This window comes from Chrysochloris asiatica, unplaced genomic scaffold, assembly GCF_000296735.1.
Source record: "Chrysochloris asiatica unplaced genomic scaffold, ChrAsi1.0 scaffold00303, whole genome shotgun sequence".
In the NCBI taxonomy this organism is placed as follows: domain Eukaryota; kingdom Metazoa; phylum Chordata; class Mammalia; order Afrosoricida; family Chrysochloridae; genus Chrysochloris; species Chrysochloris asiatica.
This window is the reverse complement of record NW_006408821.1, coordinates 236,684-258,336: the sequence shown is the minus strand read 5'-3', so window position 1 is coordinate 258,336 and position 21,653 is coordinate 236,684. Positions and strand designations below refer to the sequence as shown.

At 35.6% G+C, this 21,653-nt stretch overlaps 1 protein-coding gene across 1 annotated transcript in view; it reads right to left on the bottom strand.

Annotated features, from left to right (window-relative positions):
- Window positions 1–21,653, bottom strand: part of UBA6 (ubiquitin-like modifier activating enzyme 6) — a 144,894-nt gene that overhangs the window by 48,508 nt on the left and 74,733 nt on the right. The window contains exons 11-17 of the mRNA XM_006874816.1: window positions 15,962–16,024; window positions 15,198–15,274; window positions 14,697–14,763; window positions 6,835–6,978; window positions 4,746–4,813; window positions 4,121–4,199; window positions 2,624–2,704 (exon numbers count right to left, since the gene is read on the bottom strand). Coding sequence (XP_006874878.1) covers window positions 2,624–2,704; window positions 4,121–4,199; window positions 4,746–4,813; window positions 6,835–6,978; window positions 14,697–14,763; window positions 15,198–15,274; window positions 15,962–16,024 — 579 coding nt within the window. The remainder of the gene's footprint in view (window positions 1–2,623; window positions 2,705–4,120; window positions 4,200–4,745; window positions 4,814–6,834; window positions 6,979–14,696; window positions 14,764–15,197; window positions 15,275–15,961; window positions 16,025–21,653) is intronic.

Genomic DNA, 21,653 nt, shown 5'->3' with positions numbered 1-21,653 from the left:
TTTAAAACTTTCAGTGTTCCCATGTTCTGTTCGAACAACTGCTTCTTGGTCTAGGTACAGATTTCTTAGAAGTAAAATTAAGTGTTCTGGAATACACATACTTCTCAATGTTGTCCATAGCTTGTCATGATCCACACAATCGAAAGCCTTTGCGTAGTTAATAAAGCACAGGTAAAGATTTACAGCCTCGGAAACCCTGTACAGGGTCACTATGGGTCAGAACAGACTCCATGGCACATAACAACAAGAAGCTTCACTAGAGTCCTCTTCCACCATGACAATGCATCTACTCATTCTTATCAAACGGGCAATTCTGCCAAGGTTTTAATGAGATATTGTTAGGTATGTACCTTACAGTCCTGATTTGGCTTTTCTAATCTTAAAGAAAACTTTTAATGTTGATTGAAAAGTTTTTTTCAATTAATAATCTAAAAAAGTCTGAACTGACATGGTTAAATTCCCAGGACCCTCCGTTCTTTTGGGATGGGCTAAATGGCAAGGATCACTGCTTACAAAAGTGTCTTGAACTTGATGAAGCTAACACTGAGGAAAAAAGTTCCTATGTTTTTATCTATTAATTTAATTTTTCCATGAACTAATTGAAGATCCTTCATATAGTTGTTGGGGGGTGAATTCTTACACTTTTCTCTGCTTATACTTCTTCTGGTAGTTCCTTCTTTCTAGCATATCATAATTTTTCATAATCAATTGCATTTAAATGGATCATGATTTATCTGCATAGTTCCACTGTTCTGGAGTATAAGTATCACCATAATGTAGTTTTCCATTTGTTTCAGTCAGGACTCTAGAGGTGTCAATGGTCCTGAAACTGTTACATTCATTTCTCTGCTTAGGATTCTTACATAATTTTGGACCCTATGCAACAGTGTGGTACATGCTTTCAATTTCTCACGAATGATGTTCCCTATACAGTAAGCGTTTGGACAGATATTCAAAGAAACACCTAAGAGTCACCATGGGTTCCACATTAGGATTTAATTTCTGTCTTTGTTCCTGGCACTTGAACTTGGGATTTCTTTTTCCCCCTCTCCAGGATGGCTAATGTATAAACACTTTTTACCCCCTTAAAATTTTTATAGCATATCTGAGGAGGCTTGTCTACGTTAATTTACCTTGTTTTGTTTCCTGAAGTCAGTAAGTTTCTTTAACATAGTTCTTTTCCTGACCTTTATATACTAGTATGTATTATTAAGGTTATTCTAAATAAATCTCTTTATACATTATGTAATCATGTTTGTTAAAAATTAATTTTCTTGTTGATTATATACATAGCAAAACATAAAACTAATTAAGCATTGTCTACATGCACAGTTCAATGTCACTGATTATATTGAGTTGTGCTACCATTTTCATTCATTTTTTTGAGTTGTTCTTCCTCCATTAAAATAAGCTCACTGCTTACTAACATTCCTATCTAATCGTTGAGTTGATGTTGTCAATTTGACCTCATATAGATAGTTTTAAAAAGAGGATAGATGCTCAAGGCAGACATTTTTTTACTAGTTAAATGTAACTAGTATTTAAAGGTATGAATTCCTGAAACTCCTGGGATAATCTTTAAACCTTAAATTAAAAATATCTCTCAAGTCTTCTTAAATAAATACCTTTTAAAACCACCAGAATTGATAGCCGTTTATGGAATAGATTTAGAAAATGCTAAGGCTAATATAAATAAACATTAAACATCTGTTTGTAATTATGGTATTAATATACTTTTCAAGTGGACTAAGTAAAAATTAAATTATGAAAAGTATCTCTCTCTCTCTCTCTCACTTGGCACTGTAGGATCAGCACTGGACTGTAAACCAGCAGTTCAATCTCAACAGATGCTCTCCTAGAAAACTCTATACAGGGTCTCTATGTGTCAGAACCGACTTGATGGCACTTAACAACCACAGCATATATATTTCAGTCATTTAACAAGGCTATTTTGTTAATCACCCTTATAAAGCAATGAAACCACTACTCTGGGGAGGTAGGTAAAAGAACATCAGTGAAATTTTTATTTATTTAAGTGGCATGGCTTAATAATAAACTCACATTTATGAAGTATTAATAATGTCAGCTTTTCTTATTTTAAAAGTTTCTTAACCAATTATTAAGAAGTGCCTAATAGAAAAAACAAGGAGCTCTGGTAGCGCAGTGGTTACGAATTGGGCTACTAACCTCAGGGTCAGCAGTTTGAAACTACCAGCTTTTCTGTGGGAGAGAGATGAAGCTTTCTGCTTCCATTAAGATTTACAGCCTCGGAAACCCTGTACATGGTCGCTATGAGTCGGAACCGACTCCCAGGGGACATAACAACAACAACAATAGAAAATAAAAAATACGCAGCAAATCCTTTTATATTTAATTTCATAATAACATTATGAGGTAGGTAGTGCAGACATTGGTTTAACAGTATTACATAGGGAAACTGAGGAGTAGAGACTTTAATTTTGCAAAAAAGTCATAGAACTTTTGGGAAGTGGTCAGAGTAAAATCAGGATCTCCTGTTTCTAATTCAATGCTTTAGCTACAAAAATCAATACTTCAGATCTATGTAATCAAAGACAGTTCAACAGAAATAAAAACTCTGAACTCTGAAGGATTTATTACATACCATTCCCTTCTCTTTGCCAGTGCCAACACCAAGTAAAGCAAAATTTTTTAACATTTCACAGCCTATGGCTCCACATCCTACCTGGAAGAGAAAATGAAATTAATCAGATTAAATTAAAGTGAGAATGTCTACCATCTTGTTTTCCTTTATGCATTAAGTTATAACAACTACACATTTTTTAAATAACTTGGATGTTTGTGACTCATTTTTTTAAAATATATTTAGCATAATAAAACTCAATGCAAGTCTGTCAGCAAAAAAAAATCAAGTGCCTAATAAAGTAAAGAATAATGTTTGTAATCTTTTATACAGAAAATGGTTTAAAATTCCAAACAGAAGTCAAGCACTGAGATCACTGTTTATATAAGACTGAAACAATGAGCACAAAACATTACTACAACACATTAATAAAAAAGATTACTTGGTTTTAGGCATTTTTCAAACTTCAACTGATTGATCGAACTAAGTGTTTCCTATTATCAGTTTTAAATAAAAACTGCATAGTATGTGCTTGTGATGGTTAATTGTATATGCCAACTTGGCTACGTCATGCTACACAGTTATTCGGCCAAATATTCATCTAGATGCTGTTATGTACTCAATGCATGATTAATTCAGGGGCTTTACATAAAGCAGATTATCTTTCACAATGTGGGTGAGCCTTAAGAGTAAAATGAGGGCTTTCCCTAGAGTATTGTGCCTCTAGATAATAGACCTTCTTTCTCCTATCCCATGGTACATTGACTCTGGATTTAAAAAATCTATCAAAATTTAAAGCCTGTTACCTGACTTACAGATCTTGGACTTGCCAGTCCTCATAATTACTTGAGCCATTTCATCAAAATAAACCTTTCTCTCTTTATGTATCTCACTGGTTGTTTCTCTACAGAATTCTGAGTAAGACAGGACCCAAAACCTAACAATAGTTGCTGATTTTTCAAAGCATTATTTAAAAAATTATTACTAAATACTAGCAGTATTTTATAACTAATTATAATTTTAAAAATTATAAATAAGAAGCAAGAAAAGCGAGTGCTTCCCTTCTAACATACCAAGATATTTACTAAATAAATATGCAAATAAATTTATATATCTTGGTTTAATGAAGGGGGGAAATCCTAAGCAATTATGTACTTGTTTCTACAAAAAAAACCGAAAAAACTACTCACTCTTACTCTAATTTTAAATTAATGCTTTATAGACCAGGGGTCAACAAACTTCTCTAAAGGGACAAACAGTAAATGTTTTCAAATTTGCAGACTACTGTCTCGGTCACAATTAATTATGGCCACTCGCTATTGGTAGCACAAAAGCAGACATGCATCAGTATGGAACTTGCCCAAGGAGTTTGCCAACTCCAGCTTTAAACATTTATTGAATGTCTACTATTGTCAGAAACTGTACTTGGTTAGACTTGAATTTGCTTTAATAAATTACTTGACAAAATATAATAGCAGAACGAATATATAACTTGTTCTCATTATTACTAATACTTACTAAAAAGATATTTAAATTTTGTAGCTTCTGACATAAAGAGTCTCCAATGCAGGCTCGTAAGGCATCATACCTATCTCCTCTGAAAAAAACAACATATATCAAGAAAACAGACAGGTATAAACATTATTATTAAGATTAGTTTCATGAATTATGTAATACAAACTTAACACTGTACTTTATGCTGAACTGTTCTCATGACACACAAGTTAAAATTTTTAATACTCATTATTTATTAAATGATAAAAATATATGGTGTTATTATGACAAAAGTAATTTTCCAAGATAGAGAAGAAATGACCACAGAAGTAAAGGAGTTAGGAGAAAAGACATTTAAAACATTATTAGATAAAAACTCTTTCAATTTAGCTGTCTTAATTTAGATATAATTGTGGTAGAGTCAGTTCCAGCTCACAGTGACCCTGTACAGGGTTTCTGAGGCTGTAAATCTTTACAGGACTAGAAAGCCTCATCTTTCTCCTGCGGAAAAGCTAGTAGTTTCGAACTGCTGACCTTGAGGTTCCCAGCCCAATTTGTAACCACTACTTTACCAGAGCTCCTTATATACAATTGTAGCTATCTTAATTTACATACAATTAAGAAAAAGCAACAGAGATATCAGTATTACCTTGGGAGAAACTCTTCAGGTTCAGGTTTTCCTACTGATTTAACAGTATCAGCTGCTTCGATATACAGCTTAAAGGTAAAGACAAAAACATAATTTATAAAGCTAAATTACCAGAAAAAAAGTTATTCTCTTCTGTAGTTATTTAATAATTAAGAAAAAAAGACAAATAAGCTAATTTAGAGAAAAAAGTAATAGATTATAAAGCATAATAGCTTTTTATGCAAAATAAAATTTAATGTTTTCATTAAAATGACAAAACATAAAGCAACTGTTAAAAGAGACAACCTGATGCGTATCACTAAACCATCCTAAAAAATGATACATTCTAATTTTAACAAAAACATGGAATGTCATTTTCAAATCTACTTTTCATAATAACATAAAAACTTTGGAAGCACCATTCAATTCTAGCTAAATTTGAATAGGAGACTTAATTATTTTGTGAGAAGAAAGTACTTTGTATTTATTTTTCAGTTTGGATACATCTATTTATTGTATGTTGTTAGTGCCATCGAGTCAGTTCTGCCCCATAGCGACCTTGCATAGGGTTTCCAAGGAGTAGCTGGTGAGCTTGAACCGCCAACCTTGCAGTTCAAACAGCTTTGCAGTCTGGCGCATTAACCCACAGTGCCACTCCAGGACTCCTTTTGTATTGTATATCATGTATAAATTACACATAATACATTAGAAATACTTTAGAAAGCCATAATTCAGTATTTGTTTAAATGTCAAAATGTAGGTTAATGAAAAGAAAAAAAAAAAATTACATCTCACTCTCATTTTAATTTAAACAACTGACTGGTGGTGGTGGTGGTTAAGTGTCATGGAGTCGGTTCTGACTCATAGCGACCCTGCATAGGGTTTCCGAGGCTGTAAATCTTTACGAGAGCAGAAAGCCTCATCTTTCTCCTGCGGAACAGCTGGTAGTTTCAAACTGTTCCTTGAGGTTCGCAGCCTATTTTAAAATAAATCAAAGAATTCAGTAGCAAAATAGCATTAATGACCAAAGAAAACCCCCAACCATTCCTATGTTCTTCACCTTCAGAAGTTTGTAACTTCAAAGGGAACATTCATGATGTCTAAATATTTCAAGAAACCAGTTCAAGAATGAAGGATGAAAAAAAGGCTAATAGTATTGTGGGAGTGTGGTGGCTCCATATGATAAGCACTGGACTATGAACCATGGGTCATTGGTTCGAGCCCAACAGCTGCTCCGCAGGAGAAAGATGAGGATTTCTCCTCCCATAGATTTTTTTAAAAGTCTAGAAAGCCCTATACAGGGTCGTTCTGACTCAGTACCGACTTGACTGCACTTAATAACAACAAGAATAATATTGAAGACCAACCAAAAGATACACTGTTGCTGTTAAGTGCCAGAGCAGCTGGTGGGTGTGAACCGCTAACCTAGTGGTTAACAATCTAGTGCCATACCAGGACCTAAAGATGTTAAAGATGGAAAGCTGACTCCCTTACTCTCATTGGCGTGAGAAATACATCCTAAAGTGAAATTTTGGGTAATATGAGCTTTTTAGCTTCAGTTGGAGTCCTGGTGTGGTGCTGTAAGATTAAGCACTTGACCACAGGTTGGTCTGAACCACAAGGTCAGCAGTTCAAACTCACCATATACTCCTTAGAAACCCTATAAAGGGTTGCTGTTAAGTCAGAAATGACTTGATAGCACTTAACAACAAAAGGTTTAGTTACAAAATTATTTTGGAGGCATATCATAACTCCTATCTCTCTCATACATCAAACAAACCAAAAAAACTAAGTCTGCTTTAAAATTATGCTAATTAAAAATACACTGTCACACAGAGCACTCATTCATTGTACTGTCAGGGAATTCAACCTAAAACATATTAAAACCATTGCCATAGAGTTGACTTTGAATCATAGAGACCTTTAAGAACAGAGCAGAGCTGCCCTTCCAAGGCTGTACGTCTTTATGGAAGCCGACTGCCTCATCTTTCTTTAGAGGCACGGTAGGTGAGTTTGAACAAGCCAACCTATTGATTAGTTGCCAAGTGCTTAACCCTTAATCAGCACGGTTCCTCTTAAATATACAGAAAAGTTAAAATGCAGAACTAACCCACTGGCACAAAGGAGAAAACTTTCCTGTCACAGATTTCAAAACTTCTTGGCTGGCAACACCACCTACGGCTGCAGCAAGTGGAGGTAAAAAGCCTTGAGCAGTCCAAGAGAGCCAATTCACAATGTCAGCATCTATTTCAGGCTGAAATACAAGCCACAAAAGACAATGAGGCTAACAATTCAAATTGCACACAGTAAATTTTCTAAAATATGTGAAAATTATTACAGGTTAACTTCTAAAACGTAACTCCATTTCCCTACTACATTAGCTTTTAATGTCTCAAACCTCATGATAAAATAAGCACTTAACTTGCATGCTTCCTCTAGCAGTGTTTTTCTTTACCAGTACCTGCTCATTTTTCCTTTTTCATTCTATATGTAACAATATTGAATGATCTGGTATTAAACATTTATCATTTAATATTATTATTAAAGAACACTTCTGTAATGTAAGTCAATATTTACAAATAACTATTAACATTTTTTCCTCAATAAACATAATGAATAGATTTCATTGACCCCTGTTGTTGTTAAGTGCCGTCGAGTCGGTTCCGACCCATAGCGACCCTGTACAGGGTTTCCGAGGGTGTAAATCTTTACGGGAGTAGAAAGCCTCATCTTTCTCCCGCGGAGCAGCTGGTAGTTTCGAACAGCTGACCTTAAGGTTCGCAGCCCGATTCGTAACCACTATGCTACCAGAGCTCATTGACCCCTAAGTAAAACAAAATAAATAAAAACGTTTAAACAATACACAAGAAGCTACCAATTTGTGCTGGAAGAAGTAATAAGAACTAAAACTGTAGTGAATAATGAAACAACATATGGTTAAAAAAAAAAAAAGTTAAAAGACAGTTTAGAAAAAATAGTATGGGGCTGCTATCTACTAAACTGAGAGCCACATAGCTTTTTAAAAACTGAAAAGGGTTCCAATGTTTCTCAAGATAAAATTTATTAGTATTTTACAGAAAATGCTACAGAAGTACATTTTGGAACTATTTGTAGAGCACAACTTTGTGGCAAAGATCTCTTCATGACCATGGGTTCTCTTTCTATTCTTTCAACTTTGTAACTTTAATCTTATCTTTAAATTTCAAGTAGAGCTCAGTTAATCTCCTAAAATTCTATGAAAAAATTATAGTCTTATACATTTAGGAAGGGAAAACTGATCAAATGATCAACCCAAAGAAATAATTTGATTGGAGCTATTAGGCTTTATAGATAAAACATATATACAAAACCTCGAATTAAAAAGACCTGATTATGCATGAGAGTAACAAAATTAGGCTGATATATTTCTCAACAAGGTTGTCAGTGAAGACAGTAAGAGCCTAGACTATTATATATAATCAAGCGATCTTTCATTTAAGAAGGCTATAGAAAAATATGTGTAACATAAAAGTTCAGAGAATTCTGAGCTATTTTTGAAAAATTATTAGAGACCTAACCCAATTTCAGGACTCAGAATACAGCTACAGTAATCAAGATACTGTGGGGCCAGCCAAAAGATTTGATGGTGAACAATGAGTTCAGAAATACACTTATAAATGTGTGGCTAATGGCAAACAGGCTAGAATTACTGGATATTCACAAACGAAAAATTAACGTTGACTGATACTTTGCATGTCTGAATGTATAATACATTAAAAAATGACCAAACTAAAAAAATCTATATATAAAAGCTTTGCAACTTTGGATTAAGGAAAGATCCCTTAGGACATAAAAGACACAAACTATAAAAAGAAAAAGTAATGTCGGACATTTCATCAAAGTTAAAAACTTCTGTTCAAATAAAAGATATTGTAATAAAATAAAAAGGCAGATTGGAAGTGAATATGTTTTAAAGTATTTATCTGGTAAAGAACTGACATCCAGAATATTTAAAGAATTTTCTCAATCAATAAAACAATCCAAGAAATAGACAAAAATTTTTAATAGTTTTTCAAAGTTTTTGAATAGTTTTTCATGACAAACATATGACAATGAATTATAATCATAAATGTGTTATCACTACATACACATTCCTTAGACACATGTATTTGTTGTGTGCCGCTGAGTCAGTTCTGACTCATACAGACCCGATACAAGGTTTCTGAGAGAGGCTGTTGGGTTTGAGTTACCATTTCCCTACCTTATCAACACTGTCTGCGATAGAATAATAACCATGAGCCTATAGGGAAGACCAGTTAATATGACTATTCTTCAAATTTACGCATCAACCACAAAAGCCAGTGAGGATGAAACAGAAGAATTCTACCAACTTCTTCAATTTGAAATTGATCAAACATGCAATCAAGATGTACCGATCATTACTGGTGATTGGAATGCAAAGGTTGGGAGCAAAGAAGAAGGATCAGTAGTTGAAAAATTTGGATTTGGTAATAGAAATGATGTTGGAGCTGGCATGATAGAATTCCGCAAAATCGGCGATTTGCTCATTTCAAATACCTTCTTTAGACAGTATAAGAGACGACTATACACATGGACCTTGCCAGATGGAATACACAGAAATCAAATTGACTACATCTGCAGAAAGAGATGATGGAAAAGCTCCATATCATCAGCGAAAACAAGACCAGGGGCAGATTGTGGAACAAACCATCAATTGCTCAATGCAAATTCAAACTAAAGGTGAAGAAAATGAAAACAAGTCCACGAGAGCCAAAATACGACCCAGAATATATCCCACCTGAATTTAGAGATCATCTGAAGAACAGATTTTACACATTAAACGCTAAAGACCGAAGACCAGAGGAGTTGTGGGATGATATCAAGAACAGTATACGGGAAGAAAGCAAAAAGTCATTAAGAAGACAAGAAGGAAAAGGTTAAAATGGATGTCAGAAGAGACACTGAAATTTGTTCTCCAGCGTAGAGATGCTAAAGCAAATAGAAATGAGTAGATATTAGAGCTGGAAAGAAACTTTCAAAGATCAGCTCGAGAAGATAAAGCCAAATATTACAATAAAGTGTGCAAAGATCTGAAATCAGAAAACCAAAAAGGAAGAACACGCTCAGTACTTCTCAAACTGGGGGAACTGAAGAAAAAATTCAAGCCTCGACTTTGGTTACTGAAGGATTCCCTGGGAAAATTACTGAATGATGCAGAAAGCATCGAGAGAAGATGGAAGGAATACACAAAGTCACTGTACCAAAACGATATGGCTGATGTTCAATGGTTTCAAGAAGTAATATAAGATCAAGAGCCAATGATACTGAAAGAAGAAGTCCAAGATGCATTAAAGGAATTGGCAAAGAACAAGGCACCAGGAATTGATGGAATAAAAATTGAAATTTTCAAGGAAGTGAGGCAGCATAGGAGGCACTCACTCATCTCTGCCAAGAAATTTGGAAAAAATTTGGCCGACTGATTGGAAGAGATCCGTATTTGTGCCCATTCCAAAGAGAGGTGATACAACGGAATGCGGAAACCATCAGACAATATCTTTGATATCCCATGTAAGTAAAGTTTTACATAAACAGCTATAAGCATACATTGACAGAGAACTTTCCGAGGTTCAAGTTGGATTCAGAAGAGGCCATGGAACGGGGATATCATTGCGATTATGCAAAGAATGGATCTTGGCTGAAAGCAGAGAATATCAGAAAGATGTTTACCTATGCATTATTGACTACATAAAGGCTTTAGTATTTCGGAACACTTAAATGTGCTCATGGACCAAGAAGCAGTTGTTCAAAGAGAACATGGGAACACTGAATGTTTTAAAATTAAGAAAGGTGCGTGACAGGGTTGTATTCTTTCACCATACTTATTCAACCTGTATGCTGAGCAAATAATACGAGAGGCTAGGTTCTATGAAGAAAAATGTGGCATCAGGATTGGAGGAAGACTCATTAAGAACCTGCGATATGCAGATGATACAACCTTGCTTACTGAAAGTGAAGAGGACTTAAACCATTTACTGATGAAGATTAAAGAGCACAGCCTTCGGTATGGGTTGCATCTCAATGTCAAGAAAACAAAAATCCTCACCACTGGACCAATAAGCAACATTCTAATCAATGGAGAAAAGATTAAAGTTGTCAAGGACTTCATTCTTCTTGGATCAACTATCAACACTCACAGAAGCAGCAGTCAAGAGATCAAACGACGTATAGCATTAGGCAAATCTGCTGCACAAGCCCTTTTTAAAGTGTTGAAGAGCAAAGATATCAGCTTGAGAACCAAAGTGCGTCTGATCCAAGCCATGGTATTTTCAACACCCTCATATATATGTGAAAGCTGGACATTGAGTAAGGAAGACCATAGAAAAATTGATGCTTTCGAGTTATGGTGTTGGAGGAGAATAATCAAAGTACCATGGGCTGCCAAAAGAACCAACAGATCTGTGTTGGAAGAAGCGCAGCCGTTTGCTCCTTGGAGGCCAGGTTGATCAAACTTCATCTCTCATACTTAGGGCATATTGTCATGAGGGACCAGTCGCTGGAGAAGAATACCATGTTTGGTAAGCTGGAGGGTCAGAGAAAAAGAGGAAGACCCCCATGGAGACAGACTGATAAAGTGGCAGCATCAATGGGCTCAAGTGTTGCAACAATTGTGAGGTTGACCCAGGATTGGGCAATGTTTAGTTTTGTTGTGCATAGGGTCACTATGAGCTGGTACCAACTCAATGGCACCTAACAACACACACATTAAAATGTCCAAAATCAAACAAACATAATCCAGAGTGATAAGACAGTATGTGGCACAATGGAAACTCCCTTATATTTCTAGTGGAAATGTAAATGGTAAAGCCACTTTGAAAAAACAGTTCAAAAGTTTTTTTTAGTGAATTGAGTGATAGTTTACTTGAGAGAACATCAGTTTTGCATTCAACCTATTGTATTTTGTTTCATTGCAATGATTACAATCTCCTCCAGGCATAATCATTTAACAAGATTTACTTTTATTTCCTCTAGGTTTTTTTTCTGATGTACACAAAAGCAGTTTGGAATATACAATCATTTAAACAAACAAAGGGCACATTGTGTAGCCAGCCTCCTGGCCGCCAGCACACAGCCTTTCTCTTTCCATGAGTCTAAGAGTTCTCATGCTATATCTCTCTCTCTCCATGCCATATTCTCTGGTGTTGCTGCTTCTTTGGTTAGGGTCTCATGTTCTGCTCATGTCTTCTCTCTTGATGCTTCTAGGGTCCTCTGTTCCTGGAATGGAAGATTTACTATTCCCCCCATTTATGTTACAAAACTTCTATCTTTAGAGTTGTGACAATCGCATTTAGTCATGATCACAATTAGTCACTACTGAATCAAAAGAATCCTACCCCCATCTCCTTTCACCAGACCTATCTAGACAAAATGAAAATTATTTAATGGGGATTCTACCTTCCCCACCTCACTCTGTAACTAAACTCCCTCTTGAAAACTTGTAAGCCAGCCACTTCATGCTTTTATAAACCCCATATTTTAGGTAGCCAATGTCTAAGTTGCCCATCCCTATCAGTCCTGTGTACAGAGGGGTAAATTTGATCCTTGATGTGAAGACTCCTTCCCTCTCAGTTGGTTATTTTGAGCTACTACATCCATAAATATAGGTCAACTTCATCAAATTGTAGCAATTTATACTTGTTTCCTTTATCAAATTTATCTTCCTCTAGTTGAGCTCTGGTCATCAGGCCATCAAAACTAGGTCAATTGAGTATTATCTGCAAGTCTGGGTGTTCTTGTGCATCTCCTCCCACTTCATATCAGCTGGATGCTTCACTTTCAGCTCTAGCCCTCTATGGCTAGGTCAATGTCCATGGGCTCAGGCATTCCCAAGTCTCCCCAAAGTTTGGACCAACCAGTCCTTCCTCTTCTGTCTCTCATATCGAGGTCGATGGGAATCTATGGAGCGTGGTTGAATCCAGCCCATGTCTGTATTCTGCCTTCCCCTTACTTCCACGCACATGCAGACCAACGCAGTCGCCAATGAGCTTACATGCAAGCTCATGCGTTCCCTTTGAGTTTCAGTCTTGGAAGGGGGTTTGTCCTGAATGGACTTGATTGCTTACCTTGATGGCTCCCAGAGTACAGCTCACTTGTTCTTGTAATAGCCAAATAGGCTGCCATTTTTTTCCTTCTTGCTGGTATTTCTTTCAGGACGTGTCTTGTGTTCCTCTAACCACTCCAGGCTGGTCTGCATGTCCTTTCAAGTGGGAATATCTCTCCTCAAAAGGTTCTGGATGGGTCTCAGGATTCCACCTAAGGGTCCTATACACTATAAAGGCTCTGTAAGAAGCCTATTTCACTGGGCAAGTTCTAGCACCCCTTTTAGGTATTTCAATCAGTTATAGGCTGAAGATGGGCTTACAAGCTTTTTGTAATCATGTTTCCAATATTCTTTATTCAGTTTAGTAGTTTCTAACAAAATTAAACATATAACTACCACATGACTTTAAGTTATATTCCTAGGTGTGTAACCAAAAAATATAAAAAGATGCACATACCTAATACATATGCAAACATCTTTAGCAGCTTTCCTCATAAATGCCCAAACTGAAAACAACTTTAGTATCAACTTGTTCATGGACAAATTGTGGTACATGTATACAATGGAATACTACTTAGTAATAGAAAGGAATGGACACGTAATAATATGAATAAAATTCAAATTCATTATGGTTTATAAAAGAAGCCAGACTATAAAGGCTACATACTATATTGATCCTTCTTAAATGACATTCTGGGTAAAGTGAAACTACAGAGTTTGTTGAGGGAGAAAGATGAGACTTTCTGATCCAACATTTAAAAACCTCAGAAATGCTACAGAGTGGGCTAGACAGCACTTAACAACAACACAGTGGTTGCCAGGATTCAATTTAGCTTTTGGGGTTGGAGAGGATTACAAAGAAGCATGAAGGAATTTTTTTGCATTATGGAAATGCTCTATACTTTTGTTGTGATAGTGAATTCATGAATGTACACTTCAAATTGTCATTGCATATTTCTATATGCATATTTTTTATCCCTAAGGTGGCACTGTAGGATAAGCACTGGACTTGCAAGGTCAGTTTGAACTTCAATGTCAGTGGTTCAAGATCACCAGTCGCTATAAGTTGAAAATGACTCAACAATGCTCAACAATAACTGTACAGCTAAACAGGAAAGTTTATTTTATATAATAATATTTCCAAATAAATACATAGTCACTGCTACACTGATAGCTGCTAGTATGAAACTGTTGGTTGGAAGGCACTGGAATCACATGAAAAAAATATTTAAGGTGATATGTTCAAGTACAAATCTGATATGCAAAATACAGTTAAGGGATGTGAATATATACTGTATGAAAAGGTTGCATTATAGGAAAGTTGTTCTTGTTATTAAGTGCCGTCAAGTCAGTTCTGACCCATAGCAACCCTGTATAGGGTTACTGAGGACTGGCTAATGAGTTTGAACCACCAACCTGTGGGTTCAAACCAACCTTGCAGTCAAATGCTTATCCTACAGTGCCACAGTTGAAGTAAGATTTAGTGAGTTAATAAACTAAACTGAAACAGAATGATATGAAAAATCTTATATGAGTAATAGGAGGGCTTTCAAAAGTGGAAAAATTCCAGTATCTTTTAATTCAAAATTTCCACAACTGTTTGACGCTCCCTTGTAAAACAGAAACAGAAGACACTTTATGTCACATATAGTTTTAGGTACTTAACAAAATTATTTAAACTTCAATACAATCTTATGAGGTAAACACTACTGTTCACAGCACACTGTGTATAGATTTATAAGCTAAAGAAAACCTACAAAAAGTAACTTGCTTAGTGCTGTCACAGTTAATTAGGAGTAGGGCTAAGATTGGCAACATAAGACATTCACATGTTAAGAATAATATTTTTGATGGCAATAATTTTGAATATTTACCTTCTCTTCCAGGGTTTCACTTATACATGTTGCCAGTCTCAACAATTCTTCTGAGTCTTGTTGGCAACTGGGATTCAACACAAAGAAGTCAGATTTCTATTTTGTCATAACATTTCAATTTGTCATAAACACATTTAAAACTAAAATCAAAGAAATATAAAAAATATTGTGAAATTATGCCAATAGCAACATATGAATTAAATGTACAACTGGCATATGAATTCAATACCTTGTTTCCAAATAGGCTCACTTACGGATAGTATATAAATAAGACTTTGTTTAAAATGTACAAGGCCAGAACTTTTTTAACAATACTTAAAATTAGTAAGACAAATGGAAAAAGTATAATGGATTAATAATTCAATTAATTCTCAAATTTTGGGTTTTAAAAAGCTATAGCTATAGTGTTTTAAAAGTTCAAATCCTTTAACAAAAAAGTGAAAGTCTAAGATATGGTTTTTATAGTAAAGAAAACAGTTATTTATAAAGAGCAAATATTACCCAATATTTGGCTTGCGATTATAGTTCTCCTGAAACTGGTCCAAGGCAAGCATGGCTGTATGAATCTGTAGTGGTTCCTATTTAGAAAATTATGGAGTGCTCATTATGTGCCAAACACTGGGCTAAGTGCTTTAAAAAAGATTTAATCTTTACATGAATTATTTTAGTACTACTGCTATCTTTAACAACTGAGAAAAACGAAGCTTAGAGAAATACTTATCATAAGTTACTACCTAAGTTTCCACCCCACATGGTCTGACTGATTAAGTTCTACTAGGTCACATCATATGAAACTTACAATTAACTGAGTAACAACAACATAGTATTTGTACAAGGTCACCTAATTATTTTTACTTATTAATTTACAAATTTAGAATCTTAATATGATTGTGATTTCCTTATCACATATATATTTACTACTATAAAATAGTATCTAGTGATTTAAAAAAGTTGAAGATATGCCTCTAAGTTTTTTGGGGGAAAGTAGGAAGGAAAAAGTAGGTATCATGTAAAACATTTCAGAGTTCAGAAAATCCTTTAATATAAATATATAAATTCCTGAAATAATCTTTACAAACTATGAATTTTACCATATCATTATAAAAGTAAAACATCTTCCCATCTTCTAACATGTTTTCATAATACAAGTTCTCATTATTAATTCTCCGGTGCCAACTTTAAGTACGGGAATACAACATTTATTGAATTAATCTCATAGAATTAATTTATTAAATTAATCTGCATGATTATTTCATTTTATTTACCTCAGGCTTGCTAAAATCCGCAATAAGGCAATTTGCATGTTTTATCTGCCTCTCCAGTGATTCCTAATAGGAAAAACAAATAAATAAATAACTTCAGAGGAAGTGCATGATTACTCAGTCTGACAAAATAGTTGGTTGTTTCTCAGAGCACTAGAAGCATTAAATCATTCCCAAAGGTCTGAAAACATAGGTGTGGTTTTCACTGAAATATAAAATGGCAATAATTTCTCTTTGCTTTATTATCACACAATCTATGTGTGTATAATTTTTAAGCTAAATACAGTAAGACAACTTGTTCCACATAATAAATTTGGAAAAAATTGGTGAAAACATCTATAAATTTGAAAAAAGTACTTTCTTTTAATTTAAAGTTATCATAGTTTCCTATCTCAAGTCAAGATTTGCTTTGGTTAAAAAGCTTTTACTAATATTCATAGTTAAACTTTTTTGTGTAGAACAAAGGCAAAAAACAAACAAACAAAAAAACCTTAAAAACCCCACACCTAAAACTCTTATTCTTTCTGAAATTTACTTTAGGCACGAACTATCCAATCAAAACCTGGGAGATGATGAAAGATAAGGTTAGCAAGGGCAGATGTGAGTAGCTTATAGAAATTCTTGACAGTATGTTAACAGTTTACAGTTCTGGAAAAGAAAAGACATGCAAGCTCAAACCTTGAGAATCTGGAAGGAAAAAAAAAACACACATATGTGCTAGAAAGTTTATATTGAGAAGTGGTCTAAGAACGTAAGCAGTGCAAGACCAATTAGTTCTCTCAAATAAATCACCTCTACATTTTATCTGGTTATATACATTTTCCTTTCAATGCCAGAAATATATAAGAACTATTTTATACTTCAACATATATACTGTTTGTGAAATTTTAGATTAAGCTAAAACTCTAGATCAGAAAGTATGATAAAATAATAATTATTTTACATCAAAGAAAACTTCTCAGGAAAGAATATACATGGTGATTACTCCATTATAAGTTTATAACCACTTATTCAATTGAAGTAACTAGATAAAAGAAATAAAAAACCTGATGTCGAAAGCCCTGCTAGTTCTTAACTAAAATAAAATACATTTGTTTCAGGTTTTGTTTTAGAGAGTCAATTATAAGTATCATAAATTCTTTAATGATTCAGGAAGACACTATAGTTCCTTTGAGGTATTATTACAGGGGCATCAAAAAGTTCATTAAAAAATAGAATTAAAAGATAATGGAGGAGAACAAACATGATGGTGGATAGAGTAGAAATGCAGTGAGGAGCTCCGTCCACAAGAACACAGAATTTGGGACCAAGTAGGCTCAGGGGATGGTGCCAGAAGTCTGAATCACATATAAAGAAATATTTAGAAAGTTGAAAGGCTTACAGCCAGTGGAATTTGTAGCAGAAGCACAAAATCCAGTACTTTCTAATCCAAGGCGCTCAGCAGCTCCCTAAGTGGCCATCTTGGGAGAGACCGAGCAGGGGAAGGATCAGAGCAGTCACAGACGCTTGACAGAACCGTGGAGATAAAGGAAGAAGAATGAAAAGGGAAGCCCATCTCCAGACCACATCAACCTGGAGACACTCAGAAAGCATAAAGAATACCAAAACACACACCCATCTAAGAATTAAGGCCACAGCTAACAACTGAATATGCCAAAAAGACAGAAACAGATGACCATATCAGCACATGTCCAAAACGAGATAAGGTGAGACTGAGACAAATGATCTACTGGTAGACTTACAATCCATACTGAAAGGAGGGCAGACTCTGGAAATACATGAGAAGGAATTCAGAAAAATGATTATAAAATGTATCAAAACACTTGACAATGGAGTTAAGAAAAATAAGGAAGAAGTCAGGAAAGTGCTACAGGAACAATCAAGATAGACACAGCATTGGAAACAATTCAAAACCTACATAAAGAGATCCAAATGATTAATAATAGAGAATCAGAAATGGACAATACACTGAAAGGGCAAAGGAGTAGAATTGAAGAGATGGAAGCCAGAACTAGTGAACTAGAAGATAAGTCTCTCAACACTATTAGGATAGAAGAAAAGGCAGAAAAAAGGATAAAAATATCTGAAGATGGTCTAAGATTCATGTTGGACAACATGAAGAGGAATAGCTTAAGAATTATTGGCATTCTGGAACAGGAAGAATCACACAAGTCCACAGAGGAGATAGTTGAAGAGCTGCTAAAAGAAAAATTCCCTAACATCCTAAAAAGCAAAAAGATAAGCATTCAAGAAGCACAATGAACCCTAGGAAGGATAGGCCTTAAAAATCACCAAGACACATCATAATCAAGGTCTCCAAAATCAAGGAAAATGACAGAATCCTGAAAGCAGATATGGAAAAGAGAAATGTGATATAAAAAGGCAAGAAAATCAGATTAAGCTCAGATCTCTCAATAGAAACCATGCAGGCAAGAAGGCAATGGGGAGACAAATACAAAACCCTGAAAGAAAAAAAACTGCCAACCAAGAATCCTCTACCCAACTAAGCTGTCAATCAAATACGACTGTGTAATCTAAACATTCCAGGATAAACAGAAGCGAAGGGATTTTGCCAAAGCCAACCATGCTATGAAAAACATCCTAAACGGAGTTCTGTGGACTGAGAACCAATAAGAACAGACAACAACCAAAGACTGATGTATATGGCAGCATCACCCCGAACTCAATCAATAAATGGAAGTGTTGAGTACAGAATAAAACTGTAAGAACAAATTCAGAGGACCTAGGAGGTCAGTCTATAATTAAAACAATTACAGTGTGAAAGAAGGTAAACACAGAGGAAGAGATGCAGGTGGTGAGAAGGTCAGATAAATTACAAGATAAAATATACTGTGTTAAATGGAGGAAAAAGTTGATGGAATACAAGGTAACCACAACGGTGAGGTTAGTGTGGGGGGTTTAGGGAAAGGGGGAGGGAGCTGATGGTAGAGCACATGGTAAGGGCTTACACAACACAGTTCGGGTGCTGGGGAGGGCAATACAAGAAGGGGGAGGAGGTGTAAGAACAAAATAGATAGGGGTACACTGAGATAGGTTTTCATGGCCTAAGTGGGACAGAGGTAAATAGTGATACATGTTCAATGTTTGAACAACAGGGCTCTGTGATACATGGATCTAGGCATAGTTTGAAGAGGGGAAATAATACTAAGATGCTTGATTGTCTTATGAACCTCAGTTTCCCTTAAACAGACACCTGAGTGCGATAGAAAGGAATGTTGGGAAACATGATTACAGAAAACTTGTAAGCCCATCTTTAGCCTGTAATTGATGGGAATACCTAAAAGGGGTTCTAGAACTTGCCCAGTGAAACAGGTCTGTTGCGGAGCCTTTAAAGAGTATAGGACCCTAGGTGAAATCCTGAGTCCCATCCAGAACCTTCTGAGGTAGTACATTTCCACTAGAAATGACAAGCAGACCAACCTTGAACAGATAGAGTGGCAGAAGATACATCTTCAAAGAAAGATCATCAGGAAAAACCCAAAACAAAAATGGCAGTATGACTGGCTACTGCAAGAATAAGCAAGCTGTTTGCTGAGAAGCCATCAAGGTAAGCAATCAAGTTCCTTCAGGACAAACTCCCATCTAAAACTGAAACTCAAAGGAAACACATGAACAGGCATGTAAGCTTACTGGAGACTACATTAGTCTACTGGTGAGTGGAAGAGGGGGAAAGGCAGCAATGAAGAAATGGGCTGAGTTTAACCATGTTGCATAGACTCTCACTGACCCGGATATGAGAGAGAGAAGAGGAAGGGTTGGTTGGTCCAAAGTGTGGTGAGACCTGGGGACACCTAAGCCCATGGACAAGAACATAGCCACAGAGGGCTAGAGCTGAGAGTGAAGCATCCAGCTGATATGAATTGAGGGGAGATGCACAAGAACACCTAAACTTGCAGATAGTACTCATTTGACCTAGCCTCAATGGCTTGATAATGAGAACTCGACTAGAGGAAGATAATAACAAAAAACAATTTTTGATAAAGGAAACAAGGGTAAATTGCTACAATTTGATGAACCTGACCTATATCATGAAAGTTGCTGTTGTTGTTAAGTGCTGTCAAGTCAGTTCTGACCCACAGTGACCCTGTATAGGGTTTCCAAGGAGCTAGTAACTCTAAATACTAACAGAGAAGGAAAGAGTCTTCACATTATCAATGCTATTCCCTCTGTACACACGGTAGATAGGAACGCACAACTTAGACATTGGCTACCTAAAATGAGGTGGTGATAAAGGCAAGAAGTGACTGGTTTACAAGGTTCAAGAGGGAGTTTAGTTTAATAGTGTGTGAGGTAAGAAAGAGTCCCCACTGAATAGTTTTCATCTTGTCTAGATGGGTCTGATTAAAAGAGATAGGGCTAAGATTCTTATGATTCAATAGTGAGTAATTGCAACTAATTGTGACTGTCACAATTGTAAAGGTAGAAGTTTTGTAACAAAAATGGGGGAGCAGTTAATCTTACAGTCCAGAAACAGAGAACCCTAGGACCATCAAGAAAGAAGAGTACAGAGTACAAGTGGAATGCAGGACCTTATCCAGAGAAGTAGTGACACCAGAGATGGAGGCAGAGATGGGGACATGGAGACGGGGAGCAGCAGAGGACTCTAGATTCATGGGAAGAGACAGTGGCCAGGAGGCAGAATTGCAGAATATGCCCTTTGGTGGTGTAAATTATTATATAAGCCTTGTTGTTGTTTTGTGCCGTAGACTCGGTACCGACTCATAGTGACCCTGTACCGGGTTTCCAAGGCTGTAAATCTTTACAGGAGCAGAAAGCCTCATCTTCCTACCGCAGAACTGCTGGTAGTTTCGAACTGCTGACCTTGTGGTTCGCAGCCCGATTCGTAACCACTACTCTACCAGAGCTCCTTATATATGCTTTATTTAAAAAAAAAAAAAAAAGAGCTAAAGTAAATAGAGAGAAATATTGTTAACTGATGGTACAAGGAACTGATTTTATTCATTGTGATAAAACAAGTTGTATGATGTGTTGAATGTAAAACTGATGATCTGCCCTGTAAATTTTCATTCAAACGGTGATGATCTGCCCTGTAAATTTTCATTCAATCGGTAACAAAAACTTAAAGAAAAAAAAAAAAGATAATGGAATTTATCCACGAGCTTTTGAAACTCTCCATATACCTCAACTATATGCACATGATACTTTAGTAGTAAACAATTTGGAATTTTTTTGATGACATTTTATTTCCTTAGATTGATCCATTTTTTTCCAACGAAAACCAAATCAGTTGCTTTGAGCTGACTGCAACTCATGGTGACTCAATGTGTGTTAGAGTGGAGCTATGCTCCAAAGTTTCAATGGCTATTATTTTTTTGAGTAAAATCACAAGACTTTTGTTCTAAGGCAACTCTGGATAGATGCAAACCATTAATCTCTTGATCTTTGGCAAACATATTAACCATTTGCATCACAAAGGTACTCCCCCTTTCCTCACAGTGGGTGCAAATTCAGATAAACAACAAAATCTATCCAGTCTTTAATTATTTACTTGTTTAACTGTGTATTTATTTTATTACTTTTTTCTCTTGTCATTCTTATCCTACAAAGAAATATATATTTTTTTGTTTTTGTTTTTTTAATTAAATGTTTTTATTTTGGATTGAGTGAAAGTTGACAGGGCACATCATCAACTTCACATTCAACCATTCATATA